Source organism: Camarhynchus parvulus, chromosome Z (genome assembly GCF_901933205.1).
Source record: "Camarhynchus parvulus chromosome Z, STF_HiC, whole genome shotgun sequence".
NCBI classification, from domain to species: Eukaryota; Metazoa; Chordata; class Aves; order Passeriformes; family Thraupidae; genus Camarhynchus; species Camarhynchus parvulus.
In genome coordinates this window covers 67,810,628-67,837,204 of record NC_044601.1, presented here as the reverse complement: position 1 = coordinate 67,837,204, position 26,577 = coordinate 67,810,628, and the positions used below count along the sequence as shown (strand labels likewise).

Sequence of the window (26,577 nt, the reverse complement as noted above, 5' to 3'; positions counted from 1 at the left end):
TTGGTTGCTAGTATCTAAGGAATAAATCTCATTCATTTCACATCATGGACTGTTATGGTTAAATGTTCCAACATGAAACTGAGCAGAGAGGAAACACACCCAGACAAGGAGAAGGGACCTAAATTTGTCTCACTCTCCGTCTTGCTGCTTGTGTCTGTTGTCCTCCAAAACAACTTTGCCTCATTTGTATATAAATTTGCATGGTAACCACAGAGCAGTGACACACTCCTGGGTCACTGGGACACACTCAGCAAGGTGCTGAGAGTCCAACATTTTAACTTATTTCTTTTGGAAAGAAACCATGACATCCAGCTAGGGAGGAAGTATTCAATTTTGGAAATCTTGAGGTCATAGCAGCTGAGTGAACACCATTATTAGACTTTTCCATGAGATTTTTTTATTAGTTTACTGCATTTTCTAGATGATGTTGCAGTAGAAACATCCCTACTGATGCTGTTCTGAAAGGTGTGTTTGTGAATATGAACTGTATATGTCAGTGTACACACTTTCTGGTATGTGTTATATGCACATGTATTATTTAATGCCAATGAAATTAAGGGGGGGTATGTGGATTTTTTAAATGAAATATTGCAGTCAGAGGCAGCTTTGAGGAGGGTTGGAGGTTCCCAGGAAGCAAATGGGAAGGCTTGAGCACATTTCTTATCTGTAGATATTCAGGCAATGTGCTGAGTGACTGGAGCAGTAGAAGATTCTGGAACCAGACAACCCAGCTCACCTCAAGGGCTACCGGAGCATAGGACAGGAATTAGAGATTACAGCATGGTTGTGATCAGTCAAAACAAAACTCAAACCAAGCACACATTTATGCAAGGAAGAGTAGAGTTAACTCCTGGTTGGACATCACACTCTTAAATTAAGATATTTTATCTGGCAGCTAAATCCACGACATACACAGTGAAAGTGAAAACGGGGGACAAGAAGAATGCTGGGACAGATGCCAACGTTTTCATCATACTCTATGGAAGTAAAGACGATACAGGTATGGCTTCAAATGATGGAAAAGGAAAGCAGCTCCCTGTCTGACACCTGAAAAGACAGGTCATTGTTTCTTTTCATTTCCCCAATACCCATTTCTCACTTCTTTTAGTGCGACTTTGTGTTTTCGCAGTCGGTGCACACGTCGTGGTAACTTGGAGCACAGCACCAGCTGCTGTAAATCACTGCCAAGCTTTGCGATGCTGATTTGCACCAGCTGCTGGTCTAAAGGTTTTAATTTCAATTATAGAAACAGCACAGTTGACTGGGACTACATTATTGAGCAGTGAATGCACTGGATGATTTGCTTTCCTCAGCAATGAATCAGCATGCTCCTGAAACCCAACCCTCCTCTGCCTCTTTGAGTGGCCCAGAAGTATTTAATCAGCTGATGAGCAAATCCTCTTGGAAGCAGCTGAGCTGTGTGTGCAGTGGCTGGGATGCCTGTGAGAGTGACAGGGGAACTGATGGGTAGCACTGATTTCTTTAGCTGCGAGCACAGCACAACAACATTGTCCCTGTTGCACTGCCAGAGGATCATTCAAGGGAGGAATTCTGTATATTTTGGGTGTTGATACAGACTTGGGCTCAGAGGGAGGGACAAAGCTCAGATCTTGAGATGAAAAGCCAATTTTTGCATTTTAGCCCCTTCCCTCATCCCACTGTTGACATTCCCAGCGGATTTGTTTCACATGCTGAACAATGTCCTTTTGCATCGCCACAACAGGGATAGTCAGCCTAAAGGCCTCAAAGATTAACAAGAACAAATTTGAGCGTGGGAAGGTAGATGAGTTTACAGTGGAGTCTGTGGACATTGGAGACCTGAAAAAAATCAAGATAGGCCATGACAATAAAGGTAAGATAATCTGCTCTGTAAAGCAGTGTTTCTAGTGCACAGGGTGCATTGCTGTATAAAATAACCTGCCTCCAAGACCCCAAACGTAATTTATCTCTTGGTGACAGATCCTTGCTGTCACTTTGGCTGCTGCTGCTACTATCTTTGCTGCTGATTCCATTCCCATGTGACATTAGGAGCTCAGTGGTGCCAACTTGAAGGTAGCTTTGCATCCTCTCCCTCTGCAAGGGTCTGCATAGTTTTACAGCCAATCTTTAGAGAGATTTCACAGGTACAACCAAACCCCATATTTTTTTTATTGCATGGGACCTATAGGCTCATTTCACTTCTTTATTAAGGTTTTGGTGATATTTTGATAATCAAGTCTTGGCTGCTTTTTTAGACAGAATTCTGTGTATCTACTACAAACAAGGGAGGCAGTGGAGCTATGCATGGATCTCTTCCCCTATGGGTCAATAAATACAGATTTATTGATAGCTGCTCTTTATTATTACAGAGGCCAATTGATAAAAGTGATGCAGTAATTAGCATTTCCACATGCACATCTTTAGCCTGACACTTATAGAAATGTGAAGCATTTTACCTCAATCCTGGGCAATTGCATCCAATGATCTTTAAGCCATATATTCTACATTCCCTTTGGCAACAGACAGAAAGATTTATTTCTCTGAGGCTTGGCGGGCAGTGATTCATTTGCTGTTGTCTGTAAAGGCTTCGTGGGTTATTCACTGTTATCTTTGCACCACAGGTAATTCAACTGGCTGGTTTCTGGAATGGGTGGAGATTGATGCCCCATCCCTGGGACAGTGCCTCAAGTTCCCCTGTGGCCGCTGGCTGGATAAATCCGAGGATGATGGAGCCATTGAGAGAATCATCTTCCCTGCAGAACTGCAGACAGTAGAGTACATCCCATGTGAGCAGAATGCCATTTCCCCAGGATACACCTGTCATTACAGAAGATAAAAATCTCACTGTCTCATGCAGTTTTATAGGTTTCACCTCTCCCTTGAACTGGCTTTGGGAAATTTAAAAGTAGATCTCATGCCAGCTATTCAAATTACTACAAGAAAGTTCCACTGGGTGCTCTAGATTAGCATTTACTACGTTTGCCAAATCAGAGAATCATTAGAAGTCATGTGGATGTGGATGATTTTCTTTTTCTTCCCATTTCCCCATCCCCTCCAAGTCCGCTGCTCATTCCAAGCTGTCTTTCTTGTCTCCAGTTTCCCTTTGATCTTGCTCCATTCTAATATTGCCATTTCTGGTGCCAAAGCAGACACTGTGGTCTTGCTTCCAAGTCAGTTCTTCCAGTGCCTTTGGCATTGCACACTCCTCTCTTGCTGAAAGACCCTCTTCCAGAGTTTCTTAGTGTGGTGCTTTTCTAGAAGTGTTGCACTGATCTGCCTTTTTTAGTGTTCTCCAATTTTTCCTTACTCTTCACTCCCCTCCAAATTAATTTTTTGGGTAAACATCCTTCTGAGTATGAGCTTGAGTCTGCTATGGCAACTCAAACTCTTTAGCTCTGGAATCTTCTTTTCCTTTTTGCAGAATACTAAGCACCAGATCCCATGGTTTTCTTGAAATAAATGAAATATTTTGCTTACTTTTTAACCCTCTCCCCTCTCATTGCTCCCCTTTCTTAAGCATCTTTGACAGTGTGCAGAGTACAGCCCTGAGACTGTATTTGACTTGTCCCTCTCTGATCTGCTTTACTTCAAGTGGTTGATGAATTTTGCTCACTGTCAGGGTACTGTCAGAGCTGCCTTTTCCTTACATTGGGTTGGATGCCACAATGATGAGGGATGAGGTCTGACACCTGGGAGTTGATTTCCTGGTCATTCGTAAGAAGAGCTAAAAAATTTCACACCAAGGCTGTTTCTCCACTCATCCCCAGTGTATGCACTGAAGGTATCAAAAGCCTTATTGCCTGCAGTTCTTTATTTAGATATCAAAATTTAGAGCTGCCCAAACTCCCTTTCTCTGCCTCAGTTTCCTTTTTCACAAGTAGTTGTAGGAATAACCACAAGGAAGGCCATCAGCTGTTTTGCCTCCTTCTTTTTTATTATGAAGATGAAGGTTCATGTTGAAGGTCCCTCTCATGTTCAGATCCCTGTACCCTGCAGCCTGTAAGCTGAAATAATTTCTTCTCTGAGGATCTGCCATTGTCATGTCTTTGTGCTTCACCTATTCTTTGATCAAGGTATTTTTATTTCTCATGTTGAACCTTCTTTATCCAAACTCTCTAGAGCAGAAGAAAGGATTCCCTTTGCTCCCTTCTGCACTTTTGTCAGTCCAATGGAAGACAAAGTAAATTCACAGAATTGAAACGGATCTTAAAAATCATCCAGTCCATCCCCTGCCATGGCAGAGACACCTTCCACTATCCCAGGCTGCTCCAAGCCCCATCCAGCCTGGCCTTGGGCACTCCCAGGGATCCAGGGGCAGCCACAGCTGCTCTGGGCACCCTGGGCCAGGGCCTGCCCCACCCTCCCAGCCAGCAATTCCTAATTGCCAATAGCCCAAAATCTGTCCCTGCCCTCTGGCCCTGGGAAGCCATTGCCTGGCTGCTGTCCCTGCATGCCTTGTCCCCAGTGGCTGTGCAGCTCTCCTGGAGCCCCTGGAGGCCCTGGCAGGGGCTCTGAGGTGTCCCTGGAGCCTTCTCTTGTGCAGCTGAGCAGCCCCAGCTGTGCCAGGCTGGCTCCAGAGCTCAGGCTCTTGGAGCATCTCCATGGTCTCCTCTGGATTCCCTCCAGCAGCTCCAGGTCCTCTTTAAGGTGGGCACTCCAGAGCTGGATGCAGTATTCCATGTCTTTGTGTCTGAAAAAATAAATTGATTAATAGATGCACTCCTTTTATAGGAGTGACTGTACCTCACAGACTCAATACATGCTTCTCTTCTGTTTTTACCATGTTATTCCAATCAATATATATTTTGATGCAGATGTTGACTATATAATTTATTAATACGGAATATTTTAATGATGTAGGAGCTTCTGGCATGCTGTGCCTTTGAGCACATAGTTCATGTTATCCTGATTTTTGTCAGCAGTCCACATCCAGCCTTTGGAAGCAGTCAGGCCTCTCTGGCAAACATTTTCCACCAGGCCCGCTGTCAGCTTAGGCTTTTTCACCATTTGAGCCATCCCCACTGTGCTGTTTACTACATTCTGGTTTCCTAGCAATTAACCTGTGGGTTTCAGTTTGCCAGAGGTAACTAAACTGGCTTGATTTGTTTTATGATGACTCGTGCCAGAATTGTTTCACGGTGAAAACATGTCATCCACAGTCCAATTAAAATCATCCCTGTGGGTATACAGCTTTAAAAGTGCCATGTAAATGAATTGGGCATCTGATAGCTGAAAGTTGTGCTGTTGGTGACCTTGTTAGGGCGCTGCTTTGCTGATTCAGTTCTAAGCTGCTGTTAATATTCAAGCAACAAGAGCAAGTGCTACAGCCTTCAGCAGAGAGGATAATTTTTAATTCATAATGCATAGTGTGTGATTTTTGGTATGCAGGATTCCCCCCCCCACCCCCCCTTCTTACATTCTGGAAAAGCTATTCCAGTGTACTTGCAGCACAGCAGAGCAGATTTCACTGGGTTGGGCAGGAAGAATATTGAGTATCTCCAGGCTGACTCTCTATAGAAGAAAACTTCTTCATCTCTGGCCTCCTGAGAGCTGTATTTAGAGAGCCTGAGCTTTTAATGGATGATTAATGTCTTATATGGATAATCAGAGTTACTCCAGCAGTAATAGAGGTGGTGCTGAGAGACTTCTCCCTACTCTAACAGAGATACTGAGTCTGAAACACAGTGCAAGCTGCTGTAATGTAAAGATCAAAAACTACTGAAGATGTGGCAGAGTAGGAGGGTGAGAATGACAAGCAGCTGACAAGACTGTAGTGAGGGATGGGAAAGGATGGAAGTTTTTTAGGGATGCATGAGAGAGGGATGGCCAGGAGCATATCATGGCCATGGCAGAATCCTGATGTTGAAGGCCGTGCCTATGGATAGTGGGACTGAGGGAAAGCCTCCTCCTGAGGCAGGAGAGGTCCCTGCAGAGCTGTTCAGGGATGCCCAAGTCTTACCTGGTGTTTTGATTTCAGAAAGGATTTAAAGGAGTTTGGGACAGGACACAGTTTGGGACACGATACAGTTTGGCACAGCTGACATCACATGTGCTCATGACAGTGGAGTGTCTGAATTGCCATTGTGGTTATTTGGTCATTCAGAGGTTGGATTGGGGAGTGATTCAGCTAATCCCAAGGCAAGTGCCTTCATTCCTTGATTAAGTGTTTCTGCACTTTATTGACTTTATTGCTGACATCTGGAGATGCACACACTTGTCCGGCAGACATGTAAACCTATGTTTCTTACTCTGTGAGCTGAACACCATCTCACCTTGAAAACTGAGGATATATTCAGCAAGTCCACAGCAGAGCCAGGAACAGAGCCCCTGTTCCCATATCCCTGGGTCAGCCTCATTCCTGGGCAAGTCTGAGTCATACTCCAGCAGGACTCAGGACTGAGAAGCTGTGAAGACAGAATAGAACAAAAGGAGGCAGCATATTCTGGGGTCATGGGACATTCTGGAGAAACCACAGGAAAAGGATATAGGGGTATTTATGGTCTTGAACATTACTGTTCTGCATCCACCATCATTCTGAGTTGTAATTTAACCTGTTTGCCTCAGAGTTTCAGGGGAGGTGTTACCAAGTGAAAAATGGAACAGAGGAATTATTAACTTCCTTGTGATGGATTTTTGTCATCTGTTTAGTAATGGAAATATTAGGACTTTTTTATCAATAAGACTATCTTGAATATTTTTCACTGCCTCCAGTTGTCTTAACTTCATCCATCTTCTTAAATGCTCAAAAATTTGCAAATTCATGTTTTGTTTTAACTCTTGAGCTGTTGAAGTAAATCTTGTTTCACTAACTTTGGATGGCAAGTACAATGAATGTCATATGATTAACTTAAAAACTCATTACATCAACTCATATCAAGGTCAACTTGCCTTGTAAAGAAAAGGAATTTCCTTATGAAATGAAATTCCTTTGTATTCTCATAGGACTGATCAACCTGATAATTTAACTGACCACAAGTGATTGCTACCCTCTCCTCTTTCACTGTTGAGATTTAGAACTCATTTTTTGTTTCACTATTTTTTTTTTTCCTTAGGGGCATTGCTATGCTGGCTCCTAACTCCTTTTGGCTTGTTTCTGTTTTCTGTCATTTCCTGAACCAGTTGTTCCTTACGAGATCACAGTGTACACCAGTGATATTTTTGGAGCTGGCACGGATGCAGATGTCTTCATTGTTCTTTATGGAAGTGATGGGATTTGCACTCAGCAAAAATCCCTGTGCCTCAACAAGAGAGAGCAAAGGATGTATTTTGAAAGGAATTCAGTGAATCAGTTCATCGTGGAGGTAAGATTGAAGCATGGGGAGCATTGGGGAGCATGCAGTGATCAGGAATAAACACCCTCAGTCCTCTCTATTCTTGTACTGTGAAACCATCAAATTTATTTAGTCAACAAAAAGTGCTTTAATAACACCTGAGATGAGGCTTGAAATGGTAGAGGAGGTCACAAAATGTAGCTGGCCCTTTACCAAATGAGGAAGGCCATGTGTCAGCCCCTGCCCCTCCCTCCTCCTCACCTCCACTGGCCCCAAAGATGAGTTTCCAGGTTCAGGAAGGGCCAGAGGTCGTTTCCAAAATGACAATGAGAGTGGAAATCCTGACCAGGATGTGTCACCACTGCTCTGCTCCTCACTGGTCTCACCCAGCTCGGTCACTGCTGCTCTGCTCTGGCCTGGGGCAGCCTCACCTCGAGTGCTGAGGGCACTTTTGGGTGCCACAATATTAAAATAGTCATCAAACTGTTAAAGAGCATCCAAAGAAAGCCACAGGGAGGTGGTGGACCTTCAGGGGAAGCTGTGTGAGGAGCAGCTGAGGGCACTGGGTCTGCTCAGCTGGAGAGGAGGAGACTGAGGGGAGGCTCCACCACAATTCCAATTTCCTCACGAGGGGAAGAGGAGGGGCAGACACTGATCCCTGCACTCTCATGGACAGACAGGACTTGAGGAAACAGCATGAAGGGGAGGTTTAGGTTGGATATCAGGGAAAGGTTCTTCCCCAGAGGGTGCTGGCACTGCCCAGGCTCCCCAGGGAATGGGCACATTCCCAAGGCTGCCAGAGCTCCCGGAGAGTTGGGTCAATGCTCCCAGGGATGCCCAGGGTGGGATTATTGGGGGTCTGTGCAGGGCAGGAGCTGGGCTCTGATCCTTATGGGTCCCTCCCACCCCAGGGAGTTCTGTGATTCTGTGATTCTCTTGCAGTTTGCAATACTTAGAAGCATAATGCTTTTCCTTCTGTATCCTCAGGCAGAGAAACCATTTCTTTGCTGCAGACAATGTGATTTTTGAATACCCAGGCTAACTTTTTGAAAGATCTTACCAAGTATTTCCTGAAGTGTTTGCACAACTGTATGCAAATAGTAAACCAGTGCACATCAGAGAGTGAGCTCATTTACATCCACAGTATTAAGCAATTCCTATTCACAGGATATTCCTACTGCTGAGAATTTGTAAGAGGCAAAAAACACAGGCAGACCTGCTCTGGCTTATCCTGTTGGTGCTGCTCCATGCCCTTCGCTTCCCTTCTTCCTGGCTACAGCACCAACACTGACTTCACAGAGGCTTTTACATCTTCTCTCTGTTTTGAGTCTGGTTTGTTTTCATAATTGAAGGGAAATTTTAAACCAATTCTTAAAATGCTTGCAGCCCACACTGTTGTTGTATGTCATGAATAATAAAATAAATCCCCAGTGTGATTTCTTTAAAACAAAGAATAAGACTTTTATTTCAGTGGAGTTTCCACACAATTTTTCATAGTAGAGGTTGCATTAATCCACAGGTATAAATCTTAAACTGAGTGTTCTGCTTAAGTCTTTATTACATAAGATTTATTTCAATTTTTGTGGAATCTGAAACATCACTACTTTTCCTAGATTAAGTGAGAGAAAATGCAGTGTGTTCTACCGATTTATAACATCATATTAACCTGTCCTCAAACTTCATTCTCACTTCACCAGTTCCTCTTTCTTCAGGAGATGGGAACAAAGCAAAATATATTTTTCTTTCACCTGCTTGTGTAGGGCCATAATTTGGAGTTCAACAGACCTTGAAAACAATTTGGGGGGGTTTCAGAAAACACAAACTGGGAATTGTCTGTTTGCTTTGTGGTTTTACCTCCCTCTATCATTTTGTATTTTGCAAAAGAGGCACGAAAGATTAGAGACTGCTCTTAGCTGTGCTTCCAAGTGATGATTTGCTGGAGATGCCTAGAGCAGGGCAAAGCCTACTTCTTCTTCAACATGGATCTTGACTGCTCAAGCATCATTTTATTGCTATGTATTGATTAAAAGTCTCAGTGAAAGATGAGTATTTGGACAGGACAAAAGAGGAAAAATAATTTTTCCCTAATGCATACTTGTGTGCATGTGTGTGAGTTTTAGAAATGAGTTTGGGTAGTTCAATTATTTTGTGGTGAATCTTGTGCTGTCTAAAGTCGGAGCAGGGCTGCTGGAGTCAAACCCAGTTTGTTCAGTGTGGTTTCCTTGGGTAGTGCAGACCTACTGACCTATGGAGCCTTCTAAAACTACTGCTGTCTTTGCTTCTGTATGGCTGGAGAGAGAATGGAGGAGTCTCCAGTGAAGCAAATGGATATGCTCCATTTTCTATCCAAGAAAATCAGACTCTGAGGCCCCAAGGACAGAAGGACAGCTCAGTGTTCTACATGCAAAGGTTTGAAGCCAGCCTTGGGTGTTTGAAGGCCAGATACACAAAAGTTTGCACTGGAATAACCAAAAGCTAATACTTAGGGGCAAATTTCAATTTTTCCTGTTCAAGCCTTTGAAAGGGAAGTGAGTTAAAAGTAATGCACCAGGAACAAATTACTCAATTATTAAGGGAGGCATAAAAACCCAGTAGCAACTTCATAAGATAATCAACTTTTTGGCTTTCTCAGAATGGCATTGGGATTCTCTGGCAGAAGAGGAGAGACAATATAAAATGCCAGACTGTTTGTATCAGAGTTATTCTTCCAGTATTAAGAGAGTGCACAAAAGTGTTTAAAAAAGAAAGTGAATTTAAAAGAGCAGTTTAAGATACAGCTGCATTTCAGATTCACAGAACCACAGAATCAATTAGGTTGGAAAAGACCTCTGGGATCACCAGGTCTGGCCTGTGACTGATCCCCACCTTGTCACCAGAGCACTGAGGGCCACATCCCCTCATTCCTTTAATACCTTCAGGGACAGTGGCTATACCACCTCCCTGGGCAGCCCATTTCAATGTCTAATCATCCTTTCTTGTGAAGAATTTCTTCCTAATGTCCAAACTAAACCTCCCCACAGCCTAGGACTGTGTTCTCCTCCCGTCTCTGTTCCCTGGGAGCACAGCCCGACCCCCCGGCTGTCCCCTCCTGTCAGGAGCTGTGCAGAGCCACAAGGTTCCCCCTGAGCCTCCTTTGCTCCAGGCTCAGCCCCTTCCCAGCTCCCTCAGCCTCTCCTGGGGCTCCAGCCCCTTCCCCAGCTCCGTTCCCTGCCCTGGACACGCTCCAGCCCCTCAGTGTCCTTGTTGAATTGAGGGATCCAGAACTGGACGCAGCACTCGAGGTGGTGCCCCACCAGTGCCAAGTGCAGGGACAATTTCCAAGCAATTGCCTTCATTCCCACTCATGCAGAGAAGCCTGAGATGAAGGATTGCTGCTGCGCAACCAGACCTTTCTCATACAGTGGGTAAATTTGTGCAGAGCAAGGTTCTCTCCATTTAGGAGCAGAAATCCGGGGAAAACTTTTAGCCAAAAAGCAAATTAGGGCATAACTCCAGAGGAGGCCACGGAGATGCTGCCAGGGCTGGAGCCCCTCTGCTCTGGAGCCAGCCTGGCACAGCTGGGGCTGCTCAGCTGCACAAGAGAAGGCTCCAGGGACACCTCAGAGCCCCTGCCAGGGCCTAAAATGGACTTTAAAAAAGAGGGTTAGAGGCTTCTTATATAGGCAGATAGTGACAGAGCAAGGGTCAATGGTATTAAACTGACAGAGGGCAGGGCTAGATGGGATGTTGGGAAGGAATTCTGGCCTGTGAGGGTGATGGAGCCCTGGTACACATTTTTCAGAGAAGCTGTGGTTGCTCCATCCCTGGAAGTGTTCAAGGATAGGGTTTGGAACTCCCTGGTCTAATGGAAGGTGTCCTTGCCCATGGCAAGAGGGTGGAACTGGCTGACCTTTATGGTCCCTTTGAACCAAACCTATTCTAGGATTTTATTTTATAATTCTACAATATATCAGCACTAACATTTCCTCCCCTGGGACTTCAAACAGCCTGGAAAAATATGAAATAAGGTAGAGAAGTGGTGTCTGAAAAGCCACCAGTTGTTCACACTGCAACATTTCCCTTTTTAAAAAATTTTTTGGGGTTCTGCTTGTTTGGTTTTGTCTCGGGTTTGTTGTGTTGCTGAAATGGCTCCTGAGGTATAAAGAGTCTTTTTTCCCAGCACTGCAACCAAAGAAGTCAGGATTCCTCGGGCTGTGGTTCTCAAGGTTGTTTAGTTTCTCTTATCACATTCTCTTTCTGCCCTGCTGAGATCTGTCCAGCAGGTTGGTTTGTGGCACAGTCCCTGCCCTTGGGGTGGTGCTAGCTTTTTATGCTAAAAACTACATGTACTTTATTTACAATAATTTTCCAATACCTATCACCTATGTTAGGCAGTCTGTCTCTACTCTAAACCAATCCAAAAGTGTCACCATCCCAGCAGAAGATGGAGGCCAAGAAGAAGAAGAAAAAAGACAGAACATGCCCAGATTCCTCCATCTTGCCTCTTGAACCCCTATTCTAAAAACCCCAACATTCTACTTTTTCACCCTGTGATAAATTCACTATCATTCTACTCAAACCCTTGTGTCTTTTACATCTTCACACAAAATTGGTAACTTTTTCCGTGGGCTAAGATCGAAGGCACGGGTGTTTTTGACCCCATGCCAAGGTCTCTGAGCCCCCTGCCAGGGTCTCAAGCCATCCACGGCAGTCAGAGGAATGTCCCGGGTTCTGACAGTTTTGGTGCTTGTTCTGGTGCTTGTTTGGTACTTCTTTGTTTCTTTGTTTGTGTGTTTGTTTCTCTGTAGCTGGAGGACGTTGGTGACATTATTGAAAAGATTCGCATAGGACACAACGGCGGAGGGCTGAACTCGGGGTGGCACTTGGACCGTGTGAAGATCCGGAGGCTGCTGCCAAACGGGAAGGTAGGCTCTGAAATCCCTGCACATCCCCCAGGAGCCGCCACTTCCATCTCCCAGATTGCATCTCCTGTGTACAAAGTGTGATTAACAGTGAAAAACGGCTCCCTGAAGAGCAGTGCGCGCTAAACTCGCTGGAGCCTGGGGATCTGGGGACAACAAACGCGTATTATCGTGTTTTGTTCTTCAAATGTTGATGATAAGGCTCTGAAATAATTACTTTTTTTGAGGCTTCGTGTTTTCATGTGTACTTCTGTTTTGAGGGATCACAGGGAAGGGAGTGGAAAGTGGGCGTACTATTTTAAAATAAAAAAGTATTGTTGCCAAACACGGACAAGAAACAATTTTGTCAGTCTCTTAATCCTGGAAGAAAAAAATGCAGGGAGCCAGCAGAATTAAGGCAAGCGAAATGCCTCTCAGTGCAAATCCCTGAATCACATTAAAAAAATCAAGTTAGATGATGGGATTTTTTGCTGTTCATGTGAACAAGACTAACACAGTACAGTCAGATTGGTCACCTTGGTCCTGTCCACGTAAGAAAGTGTCCCTCAGCCCTGCTTTCATATGCTGGCTGTAGCAACAGGGATGAATCTGGCTATGGGGAAATTCAAAAGAAAAACACCTCTTCAGGGCCAGCTCAGAATTGGAGCTGTAGCTGCATTGGAGAACACTGGGACTCTTTCCCCTTATTCCAAAGGGATGTCAGCTTTTATCTCCCCTTAGGTCTGCCCACTCGTCAGGTGACTTCTAATGCCAGGATCTAAAACAGCTTGTTCAGTCATGGTGATTCCACTTCTCATCTTGATTCCTCCTTCAGAATTTACAGGATATGTTTTATTCTCTTTGCTACACAATCAACTCACAGGTCTTCCTGGAACCATCCTCACCATAGAATTGTTTCTGGGATTGATTGGGTTGAAAAAGAATTCCAAGACCATCAAGTCCAAGAATTCCCCCAGCACTGCCAAGGCCACCACTTACCCAGGTCCCCAAGTGCCACACAGCTTTTAAATCCCTCCAGGAATGGGGACTTCTCGACAACCCTTTCTGGGAATAATTTTTCCCCAATATCCAGTGTAAATCTTTCTTGGTGAACCTTGAGGCTGTTTCCTCTCCTGCTGTCTCTTGTTCCCCAGGAGCAGAGCCCAACTTCCAACTGGCTCCAACCTCCTGTCAGGGAGTTGTGCACAGTGAGAAGATCCCTCTTCTTCTCCCATTTCTATCCTCCTGATCAAGCTTCTTCACAAGCCAATACCCTTGGATTGCTCTTCTTTATCACCTTTTTGACAATCTGACATTACCAGATTCTCAGCGTATTGCCTAGCCCTTGCTTAGATTAATGAACAGGTATACAGTGTTTTCAGAGATATTGTTGTTGGTCACAAGCTGGAGAAGATAAAGAGAGGGGCGCCCAAATGTGTGGAAACCAAGGGAAAAGACATTCCTGGGCTGCCTGTTTCTGCACTGGCCTTAAACTGAGCACTTTGGGAAGTGCCTGAGAGCTCCGTCTTGGGTGCTCCTCAGCTTGCCAAGAGAGGGTCCCAGGGCTGTACCCCCTCCTCAGTCACTGCAGCAGCTTTGAAGGGCAGGTGGGGAGGAACCTGAGGGGGGAGGAAGGGAGGAAAGCCCTGAACAACTCGGGAATGGAGAGATTTACAATTCTGCTGATCTTTTGATTATGGCACGGGAAAAAAAAAAGAAGAAAGCAGAGCGCTGCATGATGCCGCTGATCAGCCGCAGGATATTATGACCTGCCACAGGATAGCAATATGCTGCCAGTGCTTCTAAAAGCTCTGCTACCTGATTAGACTGCTAAGATGTGTCTAGATGTATCTGTAAAGCTGCAAAAGAAAAAATGAGGTCAGTAACTTTTCAGATTAAATTGAAAGCACTTGGGTAAGAAACTAGGATTGTTGCGTGCTGAAAAAACCTTCTTGGCATGCCAATTATGTTTGATAATTATATCTCATTTGTTACAACTTGGAGAAGGGGAAAAGCACTGACTTTTAACACAGTATCATACCCTGCTTCTAGCTTAGGTCCAGACTCGGACTCTAACAAATTCTGTTCAGGGCTGCAAGAGGATTTTACAGTTGGTAATATAAACCAGGGCACTTTACATCACTTAAATATTAATACAATCACTAACAGGGAAACCCCAATAAAAACCATGGCAATGGCATGGTGATTATCAATAATGAGACAATTAACTCTTGCAGTAAGTGCACATTATGCCCCACTGTGCTGTCACTCCAGTGCCTAGATATCTTGTTACCAAATAAACAGTGTTTGCATCCATGGCCCATACAGCCAGCAGCATGAATGTTCAGGAGCTGCTGAAAGCTTCAGTGAGAAATGTGACTGAAGTGGGATCTCTATCAGGAGGAGAGAGTTTCAGCACTGAAGCATCGTTCTGGAAAGCCCTCTCTTCCCAGCCTGCAGGTGTGGAGATAAGCACTGTTCATCAGCTCCGCGTGCAGTCAGATAATACAGGTTAAGTGGTCAGACAGCCAGTGCAGAAATGAGGAGGCAGGAATTATTAGGTGCTGCATTCTGCTTGTGTCGCATAAATAACACTTGAAAGTAAAAAGATGTGAAATCACCTGAAGTGCTGCTGGTTTTCTTTGACACCATTTTGTATGCCATGCTCCAAACCTCCTCCTGGAGTTAAACATCTCTGTCTGGGGTTAAACTGCAGCGCTGCGGGGAGCGGCAAAGGGGAGGAGAAATGGCCTTTCATTAGCAGCAGAAGGTTTGGGCTGTGCGTACTCCAAGTGTGATTCTGCTGCAGACAAAAACATGCAGCCACACAAGCCCCTTGGAGGGGCTCTGCTCCCACAGACCAGCTTCCCTGGCATCTCTGGGTGGGGACACTGTGACCTGCTCATTCCAGGCTGGCTGTGATCAGAGCGCTCATCTGCTCCTGGGCGCACAAGCTGTTCCTCCCCACTGACGGTGTCAGGGAGGGCAGGATCCGCAGTTCCAGGCTGTAACGCACAGTCACAGCAATGTTCAGGACTGCTACAGCGAGATCTATTCCCTTCCCTTGCCATGTATTAATATTTAATATTTAAATAGAAAAAGTAGTGAAGAAAGGGCCCTGTATTGGCTTGGTAAGTAATCACAGCAGGGTAATTAAGGTGGAAATTATTCATAAGAGTGTCTACAAGAGAGATGGAGAGGGATTTTGGACAAAGGATGGAGGGACAGGACAAGGGAAAATGGCTTCAGATTGACAGAGGGCAGGGTATTAGATATTAGAAAGAAATTCTTGACTGTGAGGGTGGGGAGGCCCAGGTTTCTCATAGCAGCTGTGGCTGCCCCTGGATCCCTGGGAATGTCCAAGGTCAGGCTGGATGGGGCTTGGAGCACCCTGGGATAGTGGAATGTGTCCCTGCTCATGGCAGGAGCCTTGGGACCAGATGATCTTTAAGGTCCCCTCCAGCCCAAAAATCCCCTCTGGGTTTCTGTTAACCTCCATTGGTATGTTATATATGAAAGTGATGCCACACAATATGCTGGAAAGAGCAGAAAGTCCCTGTGAAGGGTAAGAGATAATTTATGAGCTTGTCAGTAAAGAAAGGGCCTTTTTTCTGTATTTATTTACTGTGAGATTAAAACTAACTTCCTTTTTTTGTTTTTTTTTGGTTTTTTTTGTTCAGACTTGTGGCCTCTGTGTCTTGCATGGTGGCTTATACTCCTCTCTTCATGGAGTCATAGCCTGGGGTACCCAGCAGAAAAGCTGCCTGCATCTTACCATCTTGGAGGCCTTTTGGGAGTCTGTTCTTAATGAATAGTCTGGGATTAATTTTGTTTACCAAGTGGGAAACACATGTTCTATTGTTTTTGTCTGTTTGATGATATAAATCATATTTGTTTCCACCAAAGTGAAGTCAAAACAAAAGATCAAAAATTAAATCATTATTTTTCTCCTCTTATTGCATGTATGGGAATTGCCTGGAACCCAGCTTGAGTCACCGAATTATAGGCGAAATCATGAAGTATTGAGCTCAGGAAAAAGAAAAAAAAAAGAAAAAAAAAAAAAAGCCCTACTGGCTTCAAAGAAAATGCTGCCTGGATAAGGGTTGAAAAGAAATTGGTCTCAGCAAAGTACAGCTTCAGCAGGAATGGTGCAGTCCTGGTTAGGAATTTACAAGTTTTAATACTGGGAAGGGCAGAGATCTGCTGGGTCACGCAGCCGCTCTCACACACCCACTGGGAATCCTGTTTTCTGCTGCATGCTCAGTGCTTCTTCTGAGAACCCTCAGATGTCCTCTTTCTGGAGGAAATGCATTTCTGTGTACAATTTTAGGTCTACCTCTACACACTCGTGCACACATACATGAGTTGAAAATCCTTGCCTGCATGTCAGAGTGTTTTCAAAGGGAAATGCTAACGTGTGTTTGTGTTGTTTTGAAGAGATTTCCTCTGTCATGTTGACTCCAGGGCTCGGAAACTGTCACATTTCCATGTGAAAGATGGCTTGCAAAGTCTGAAGATGATGGTGAGACTGTCAGAGAGCTGGTGCCGTCTGATATTTTTACTGAAAAGCTCATGAAGGATGGGACACTCAAGCAGATAGAGGAGGAAGTTGAAGAACCTTTAGAAGGTAATATAATCCTAGGAGTAGGTAGGGATGATTTGTCTGATTTTTTTTGAAGGAAAACATTTGGATGTGTGGTTCAGTGCCATGCTGGTACCACTGTTCACTTCTCTTTCCCTTCCTGTTCTCTGCCTCTCTCACACCTGGAGCACTTCTGTGCAATAATGCATTATTTTCCTCTGGGGCTTTTAAGAACCTGTCACAGACACCCTTCCACACCCATAGTTTCCATGTCTCTTCTGATGCCTAACAAAAATCTTACATCTTGTCTTCCAGGCTCTGTTAACCTCCCTTCACTCATTTGCCCAATTTCCCCTGTCCTGTGCGCTCTGCCTCTTCCTTTCCCATCCTATGAGTCTAATTAATGCTCCTCTTTCCTCCCAAAGTTGTTTCACATACATATGCATAACCTTTAAAACCTGGGTCATTGCAGCCACCTTCACTTCATTAAAGTCCCTCCCAGGAGGAGAAAAAAAATTCTTGTTCAGCTCTGAGTTTATCTTACAAAGTGGTGACATTCGGTGTTTGGCGTTACTGGTAGCTGAAGCAAATGAAAAAGAACTGAAATTTCACCCCTAAGTCATTGCTTCTCCGTATGGCCAGCTGCTTGTACCTCTTTTTCCTCTAGAAAAAGAATCTCCTTTTCTCACCCAGAGCTCATTATGTCCTTGAGAGAGGTCATGAACTTCCTCATCCTGAGCAGAGAAAAAGGAATTCAGCTGCCATTTTCATTCTTGGCTCTTGCATCTGGAAACAAGATGATTCAACTGAGAAAATAAGTTCTGTCACTGCTTCTTTTCTTTCAGAGTCTGACTTGCATTTGCTGTAGAACATTGTCAGGCTGGAATTAATGTGGATTGTTTTCCATTGCCAAGGGAAGAGGTGCCTTGCTGGAAGGAAGACTGGTGTCCTCCTTCCTGGTAGCTTAAGAGAGATTTCTTTTCCTGCAGAGGCAAAGGCAATTTTAAAATCAATGACTAAGTGGTAAAACTCTGGCAAGGGTGGCCCAGAGTAGTGGTGAATGACCCATTCCTGGAAACATTTGAGCTCAGGTTGGAGGAGGCTCTGATAAACCAGGTTTATTCCCTGTGGAGGGTGTCGCTGTGGACAAGGTGGCCTTTAAAGGTCCCTTCCAACCAAAACAAATTGATGATTCAACGATTTTCTGATATCTAAGTGCCTGCATGACATTTTCCTTAACTTGTTAATTTCTGTTGCTTTACCTTGGTTCAGTTACCATTTGTTAATTAACCTACGTGACTCACTTTTCCTTCTGAAGGCAAAGCCTTGAAACAAGTTTTGCAATCTATGGAATAGAGTGTTTGGATTGTTGCAAGTTTCTTCTGGCATGGAGCTAGGGCTAAGTTTGGGAACTTCTGCTTTAGATATGAAATATCTGGGACAAGCATTAAATCTGCGTGTCTGTGAGTCCTCATACATCTTGGGCAGCGACACGGTGTAAATGACACTGATGGAAAATCAGCTCGTGGTATTCTGAGGATCATCTTTTTTTTTAATAATACACTGTGTTTTAGTCTTCAAGGTTTCTAGAACTAGCAAGCAAAGGCCAAGGAGGGATGCATTGACTAATTAGACAATATGCATTGCTTCCTTCATTATTGAAGTAGCAGCTGTCTCTCAAATATGGAGCTGTACTCTGTAGGATGTATGTGAGGAGGAAAACCAGAAAATCCGGCACTGCACACAGTCCTGGTGGATGTTCTCAGGTGGTGACTCTGATCCATTTCTCAGAGAAATCAATGGAAATCTTTCATGGATGACAAAGCAGAATAGGGTCTGTCTTACTGTGAAAGAAGAAAAAGACAATATAGCAATTTTCTTCAACACTGTTAACGTACACAGAATCCTAACTAAGACTTTGTGCCTCTTGCTCATTTGCATTGCCCTGGGATTTGCAGGGAGCCATCCTCCATGGCTCATATGCCACCAGGGTAATCAGAGACTTGTACAGACCCTGACTGTTTTCCTGGAGAGGATGCTCTCAGTAACTGTTTGTTTTCCCCATATAATTGGGAGAAGAGTAGCAAAATAAAAATAGGAGTATTTAACAGGTTTAGTAAAGCACATTACTAAAGGGTTGATGAGGTTTTATTGTCTCATCATTGAGCAAGCTAAAGAGAAAGGATACTTAAACAGCACAGCTCCAGCCCTTCCTTAATTAAATACTCTCTCAGCAAAAGGACCCAGAAACCTGCTCTCTGTCTGTATGGGGAATTTGTAGAGATACATGCCATTAACTCCTGTAGTAATTGCACATCTGAATTCCCAGTCTTTGTTTATGGAAGATGGAGTATTAAGGATTCACAGCTCTGAATGGCTTGTTCTCAGATCTATGTCCCTGGAGCCTCAGTATGAGAAGGTGCTGAGCTCCCTCACCTCTATCGACTTCCCATCCCAGAATGGCCATAATGATTCTTTGCATTTTTAACCATGAGCTGTGTGATCAAAGCAACATACAGGCATTGATTAGCTGGAGAAAAGGAAAGTCAGCAAATGTCAGCCCAGGGATTCTCCAGTCTGTGGATTGGAAACCTCAAAGAAAAACCATATGGGGTGTAATACCTCTACAAGTGACGAGCAGAAAACCTGGGGAACATTTTCTTAGGTAAATTCAGTGTCTAACAAGGATCTTAATATTTCATCTGACCAGAAACCATCTCTGTTTCTTTCTGCAGTTCACACCTACAAGATCAGCGTGTTCACTGGGGATATCTATGGTGCTGGGACAGATGCTAATGTCTTCCTAAATATCTACGGAGACATGGGGGACATGGGAGAGAGAAAACTCAGCAAATCCGAAACAAACTTCAACAAGTTTGAAAGAGGACAGGTACAAATGTGAAGGGTTAATGACACTTTCTGTTTCTCAGTCTTCAATCTGTCAAGTCAATGACTGCCTTTATAGGCTGAGTTTTCCTATGAGGGATGAATTGATTGATTCCATTTACCACATTCATTACCTCTTAAAATGCTTTGTATGGATTGTCAGCTGGGTATTACAGCTGACAGGCACTGCAGCAAACAGGCAGATGTTCCTATGAAGTCACTGATGGACAAATTATGAGCTTGGTCATGGAAACTGGCTTGAGCTCTGAGCTGCAGACTCCCACAGTCCCTGTGCAACTGACTTGCATGTACACAGTACATGCTGGAACTCACCACAAAACTTGTTAAATTGATGGGACTTAAACTTCAGCTGTATCTGGGAAAGTAACACCAAAAGTGATGTTCTGTGGTCACCCCATGGGTCACTTGGATAAAATGGAGGCAAGGATTGACTCATCTGGATTGTTCATGAAAATCTAACTGGATTAGAAAGGGAAGTATACTTAAAAATCTCCCAGGATTTCAATATTCTAACTGGTTGTAAAAGTAGTGTTTCTTGCAGCTCCCCTCCTAGCAGAAGCAGGCTTTAAAACGTTTCCCTGAAGAACAGTTTTAGCCTACAGATATGCCTCAGTAGGCTTCTGCAAAGCTTTTAGCCAAATGCCATCCAGCAATATGGAATCTAAACATATGTGTTCTGTAGCCTCCCTTTTTTTTTTTTGGCCTTTTTCCAGTAGAGGATCTGTTGAGAGTTTGTTAACAGAATCCACTGCTCTTGAACACCCTGCAGGAGGACACATTCACAATACAGGCTGTGGACCTTGGCATTATATACAAGATCAAGATTCGCCATGACAATAGCATGCTCAGCCCTGACTGGTTTCTGGAAAAAGTGGAGATCCTGGATGAAACCACAGAGGAGTCATTCATTTTCCTGTGTGAGCGCTGGCTCTCTAAAAAGAAAGAGGACAAAAAGATAGAGCGGACGCTTTATGAACAGGTACGGTTATGGCTCACAGCAGATTCCACTGCTACTCACACAAATAAAATTCTTGAATATCTGGTGGAAGTCCAAGGCAGCTCATTAGGGACTCAGAGGGCTTTTGGCTTATGCAAAATGAATTTCTGGTTTTCAGACGAGAGCCGAAAGTAAGGGCCACTCTCAGCCCATTATCAGTAACTCTGTAATTTGCAATTTCAGCAGAAAAATCAAGGAGTATAAGTGGAACCCTTCAGATGAGAGTTCACTACCTTGCTGATACACAGCATTTCTCTGCTGCTGTCCTTGCCATGCCCACAAAGCAGGTGATTAGTGGGTCCCACTATTCAAAGTCCTCCAACCAGAGTAGTGGATCCTTTCACTTCATCCTCACTGGGACTGGGTGTTTATTTCTTTTCAGATCCCCATTCCACCACTGCCTGACATAAAAGCCAGGTCCCTTTGCTACCACTCAAAGCACCAAATGTTTTTTTAGTGAAGTGTCCTTTCTACTTGCACGCTCTCTATTGCTTACGAGCCTAGTGCAGCTAATTGGAATTCGAGGTACACGCTCTAATTAAAATTAGCAAACAAGATTAATAGACTTCTCTTACTTCTATACAGTGAAACATAATAAAGCAGCTGATTATAAGTTCATTTTATTTAAGGAGTCCACTTTGCAAAGTAGGCTGTAAGTGACAGTTACCACTAAAGTGATCATCAATGGTATTTTCCTGGACTCATCCTGAAGGCAGCAAAGTGGATGTAAGAGGAGTTACACCATGGATGAGTGTTGCCTTATGCTGCCTCATAAAACTGCAACACACAACCCCATCAGTGCTTGTGGACAGGCTTACCCTGTTGCTTATATCAATTGATAATGAGGAAAAACTAATCACTCAATTTTTTTCTAATTATTTGACAGTGTGCCTCGCACTGTCAAATAATTATTTGACATTAGCCTCACATCTATTTTTTTACAAAAACTTCTCATTTATTGGACAATGACACCAAATGCCTTGCCAGGAACTCTTCAAACACAGCCACTGTTTCACATCACTCAGGTTTGCAGTACTCTGCCTCTTGTGATATTTGACCTGTACCTAATGAGCAGCCCTGGGAGAAGGAGCTGGGGGTGCTGTGGGTCAGAGCTGGGCCTGCCCCAGTCTGAGCCCCCTGCCCTGGGCTGAGCCCCCAGCGTGGGCAGCAGGGCAGGGGGATCCTGCCCCTGTGCCCTTGGGCTCAGGTGAGAGCCCACCTGCAGAGCTGCCCCAGCCCTGGCTCCAACAGCACAAGGAGCTGGGGCTGCTGAGGAAATCCAGAGGAAGCAGCAGGGTGATCAGAGGGATGGAGCAGCTCTGCTGAGAGAACTGGGACCATTCAGCCTGAGAAGAGGCAGCTTTGGGGTGACCTAAATGTGACTTTCCAGTACCTGAAGAGAGCTGACAAGAAAAATGGAGAGAGACAATTTAAAAGGGCCTGGAGTGATGGGACACGAGGGGTATGGGTTCAGATTGAAAGAGAGTAGGTTTAGATTTCATATTAGGAAAAAATTCTTCCCTGTGAGGGTGGGGAGGTCCTGAGGATGCCCAGAGCAGCTGTGGCTGTCCCAGGATCCCTGACAGTGTCCAAGGTCAGGCTGGATGGGGCTTGGAGCAACCTGGGACAGTGGAAGGTGTCCCTGCCCATAGGGAGTTGGAACAAGATGATCTTTGAGGTCCCTTCTATGATTCTATGAGCTCTGGCACTGCTCCATTGATCTGAATTTCAGACAACCTCAGACAATTTCAGACAGGTAGCACAGAAAAGGTCACAACTCACAAGACCCTTATGTCTATTATATTTTCTTTTCATGTAACACACATCCAAAACAGCCTGCCAGGGTTACCAATGAAGTAAATGAAAATCCACCAGTACAATACAAGTCACATTTATTCGAGCTACGCTGACCAAAAAGGTACCTGGGGGACTAGAGGCATTTCTTCTCATGTTGTTCTTGGAGGCACATGGGCACAGGGGACACCATGAGCACTCAGCCTCATTATTTTCCCAAACATCTCCCACCCAGAGCTACAACGGCGAGAGGAACAGCCTGGACGAATGCTCCCTCAGTGTGTCCAGCCAGGACAACAATGACGACCTGAAGGAGCCCAAAAAATCCAGCCTGGTCAAGGCAGCAGAGGAAGGCTTACGTGAGTGGTCGTGCCTGAGTGTTTGGTTGCATGCATCCATGTGCTCTTGGCTTTCAGTGCTTAAGAGGCTGCGTTCATCCCGCCAAAGAGCCAGGAGAGGCAGAACAATTATTTCTCCTTTCCTTGTGCCGTGACTGCTTTGGGAAAGGCTGGATCAGGACTTGTGTTTCTGTGTTTGCTGCTTTTCCTGCAGCTCTCTGACCTCAGCAGTGGGATAAGTCATGAAATTCACAGAAAATCCAGTGTTTCTAAACTGTTTGTTTGACTTTATTGAGATGGCATTTCAAGATGAAATTTTATTTAATTTGAATTTAAATGTGATTTATTTTTAACCTTGTTAGGATTCTTTTTCCTTACCACACATAGTGTGCATCACAACAGCTGTCCTGTGGGTCTAGTGGCGGGTGTCCCTGCCCATGGCAGGGGGGTTGGAATGAGATAAACTTTAAGGACCCTTCCAACCTTGCTTTTCTATGATTCCGTGATCTATATACCCTTTTTATGACTACCTCGGTGTTCCAGGACAATGACTTATGAGCTAAACTGAAACAACACTTCTTTGATATCCTACATGAGGCCTTTTAGCTTTAGATTGAGATTTTAGATGTGTGATTACAATAGTATGTTTTATTGACTAACTGAGCAGGAGCTGCATCGCAGTTACTGTCTGTCTATGTGCTTTTAATCCACAGCAAGCGCAAAATGATTAAATTTATCTTAAGCTTCCATGGTAAATGAAGTGAAAATTATGTCACTTTCCTTAGGAGTTAAAGATAGCTCTCCAGGGGGACGCACACAGAGCCCAGAGGTGGCCACAGGGATGGTTTGCAGCTCCTCTGGTGCCCAGTAGCTTGAGGTGTGATACCTGGGTTGCACATCCCACACCTTTCACTTGGAAGCTGATTTAATGCTGCACATTTCTAAAGCTGGGCTGCAACCCATGTGTCTTGGGGCAGCCCTTCTTCTGTAATCCCACATTGTGTTCCAATTAAAAAAAAAGGGATTTCCATGTTCCTTCTGATATTACTTCTGTGCTGTGACAATGGATAACATCTGCCACATTGGCATTCCATGTAGTTTCACAAATAATGGGAGAAATATCATCATTTCCCAGGAGAGCCCCTCTCCAGCAGAGCTAGGAGAGCAGTTCCCACTGTCCCCATTGTGCCAGGGTGGTCTGTTTTCCCTGAGCCCTGGAGCTTGTCATCACCACTATCTCTGCTCAGTGACATGGCCTCGTTAAGGAAGCTGCTTCCTGAAGGAATGTCAGATTTCCTGAAGGAATGTCAGATAAGATGGACTGGGTGAGCCAGGCAGCCACCTTCCCAGTGGGATAAAAAGCCAGCTCAGCTGGTTCACTCAGGAACTGGGAGTTGGCTGGGAAAGGGAGTGACTTTTGTCACTCAGCCCAGTCCTGACTGTGCTGAGATCAAACTGGCAAATGTCTTTGAGGGGCAGGAGGTGCAGGACGTGAGGATGGAGCTCAGGGAATGGTCCTCTTGGCTAGGATGCTGCTGGAATCTGAACTGGGAACCTTCTCCCGCGTTGGAGGGCAGCCCTGGAGATGGCATGGATGGATCCCTAAGGAAACCCACGCTCCTGAGAGGGGAACACGTGGCCTTGGAGCAGCCTATGCTGGCACTCAAGGACAAGGGGAGATGGGCTGGAGGACCTGGGGTGTCCTGCTGTGGCCCCTTGCCGCAGGTTTTGCTTTCTCCTGTGTTTGAAAAGGGGGAAATATGAGTCCCAGATAAAGAGGGAGAGAACAGGGAGGGGAGACAAACTAATTTAAGGATCCATTTTTCCAGCTTTCAGAGGAAAGAACAGCAAAGGATGTTTCCTGCTCTCTGATAGTAAGCTACTCTGGATCTCTGTATCCGTTATTTAAAGTGGTAAATTATAGCTACTCAAAGTTCTCATTTCTTTTTTATAGGTGTTTCAAGTACCTTGGCTTAAGGATCATCTAGAAATGCTGGTAGTTCTCTGAACCTAGTCTGTCACAGCAGAACAGGACAAAACCTGTATGAAAGAAAATGTCCCTATTCAAAATATACTTTATTTAAAAGTCTGGAGATGTCCTAAACATGACCCCTCAATATATTCTTATAAAATCTACCTTGACTACAATAAACCTCTTTCCTGCTAAATGCATCATGGTGCTGATATACCCACTAGAATGCAAATTATACCATAAATGGGAGAATTTTATGTCGGTACATAAAATCCTCAAACTGGGGCTGAACAAATCTTTTTGGGTTCTGCTCTGTCCAGAGGTAAGGACAGATTTGTTCAGCATGAATTTATGCCTTCTCTGATGTTGCAAAAGTATTCTGAGTCTGATGTGAACGGTACATATTTTCTAGTACAAACTCCACCTCAAAAATGTTGTTAGTCATCATAAAGCAAAATTAGATGTCAATCTTGGGTAATCTGCAAACCAGCCAAATTTTTTGTCAACTTACAAACTTTTTTATTTTTAATCAGAAAAGTGATGATGAAGCCAGGCTGCTTCAAGTCTGTGACGAAGCAAGTTTCAGAGCTCTGAGTCTTGTCAGAACTGTTTGAACAGCCCTGCACAAATGTTCTGAGAAATCAAACGAGTATTCAGCGACCAATTCTGCACCGCCTGCTCGGCTTACCCAAATGAGCTTTTGGAAAGCCCTCGAAAAGCAGTCTGGCACTTCCTCCCTTTTAACAGCTGAACTGAAATTTCTGAAAACCACAGAAAAACCACCTCCTCTTTTACCAAGCCTTGCCCTGAAGGCTTTTCCCCCAACCAAAATGATTATGCAACACACAGAATTATTGAGTGACTTGCCTTTAATACAAGGATTGTTCTCTTCTGTCTGGGTTTGAACAGGGATGCTGAAACCCTGAGCTGCCCCATAGATCACAGCAATCCTTGAATGAGGCACAAAGGAGAGCATTTGTGGTTGTTCTGGGACATTCAGTCGGTGATGGCTTACCTTGGAGTCAGCACAGATTTATTTGTCTTTATTGAATGGGGAGTGTAAGATCACTTTGGCCTAATAGCCTGTTTAAGATTTAGGTGCTCAGACTCATCTTCAGGAAGGTCTCTTGGTGTCAATAAGAATTCGGGCCTTCTGCTGTTCTGTCATGCATTAGGGAGAAATCTGGACTTATAACCTCCTTGAAGCCAGTAGGGTTGTCTGGGGAAATTAACCCTTGCAGAATTCAGTCCCAAGCGCGCCGTGGGAAAGTAGTCTCCAAAGCACACTTGTAGCCCAACAAAGCATGATGTTATCGCTTCTCCAAATGAATTCAATGGGATGTGAACCTATTTGGCATGCACAGCTGCTCCCTCTGATGGGATGGTTTTCTCAAGTCTCCTAGAAGTGCATATGTGTGTGTGGGTTTTGTGCTGAGCAAACCTCTCTCTGTGTGGCAGTGATCCCGTACCACGTCACCGTCACGACGGGCACGGAGAGTACGACTCCAGCACCGACAGCCGTGTGTTCATCATCATCATGGGCCCGCAGAACGTGCAGACTGAGAGGCTGTGGCTGGATCTCCCAGAAGGAAAGGACGAATTTGCAGATGGCTCTGTGGAGAAATTTTCAGTTTGGGGCCTAGACGTTGGGGAGATCAAAAAAGTGGAGGTATGTTGTGACCGCAGCGCGAGCGCTGGAGGCGTATGAAATACGTGGCCAAATAAAGCACGTGGTTCTGTTATTCTTAGCAGTGGAGGAAAGGCTCTTGGGTCTAAAAGGAATGTAAACAAGACTTTGCTGATGAGATTTTGCATGCCTCTGAATCTCTAAATAAGTATGCTTTACTTTGCATAAAA

At 44.5% G+C, this 26,577-nt stretch overlaps 1 protein-coding gene across 1 annotated transcript in view; it reads left to right on the top strand.

Annotated features, from left to right (window-relative positions):
• LOXHD1 (lipoxygenase homology domains 1) overlaps window positions 1–26,577 on the top strand; it is a 150,926-nt gene that overhangs the window by 80,208 nt on the left and 44,141 nt on the right. The window contains 11 exon segments of the mRNA XM_030968988.1: window positions 896–1,000; window positions 1,724–1,852; window positions 2,601–2,765; window positions 7,099–7,280; window positions 12,038–12,154; window positions 16,595–16,757; window positions 19,448–19,602; window positions 20,389–20,598; window positions 22,646–22,769; window positions 26,179–26,213; window positions 26,216–26,389. Coding sequence (XP_030824848.1) covers window positions 896–1,000; window positions 1,724–1,852; window positions 2,601–2,765; window positions 7,099–7,280; window positions 12,038–12,154; window positions 16,595–16,757; window positions 19,448–19,602; window positions 20,389–20,598; window positions 22,646–22,769; window positions 26,179–26,213; window positions 26,216–26,389 — 1,559 coding nt within the window.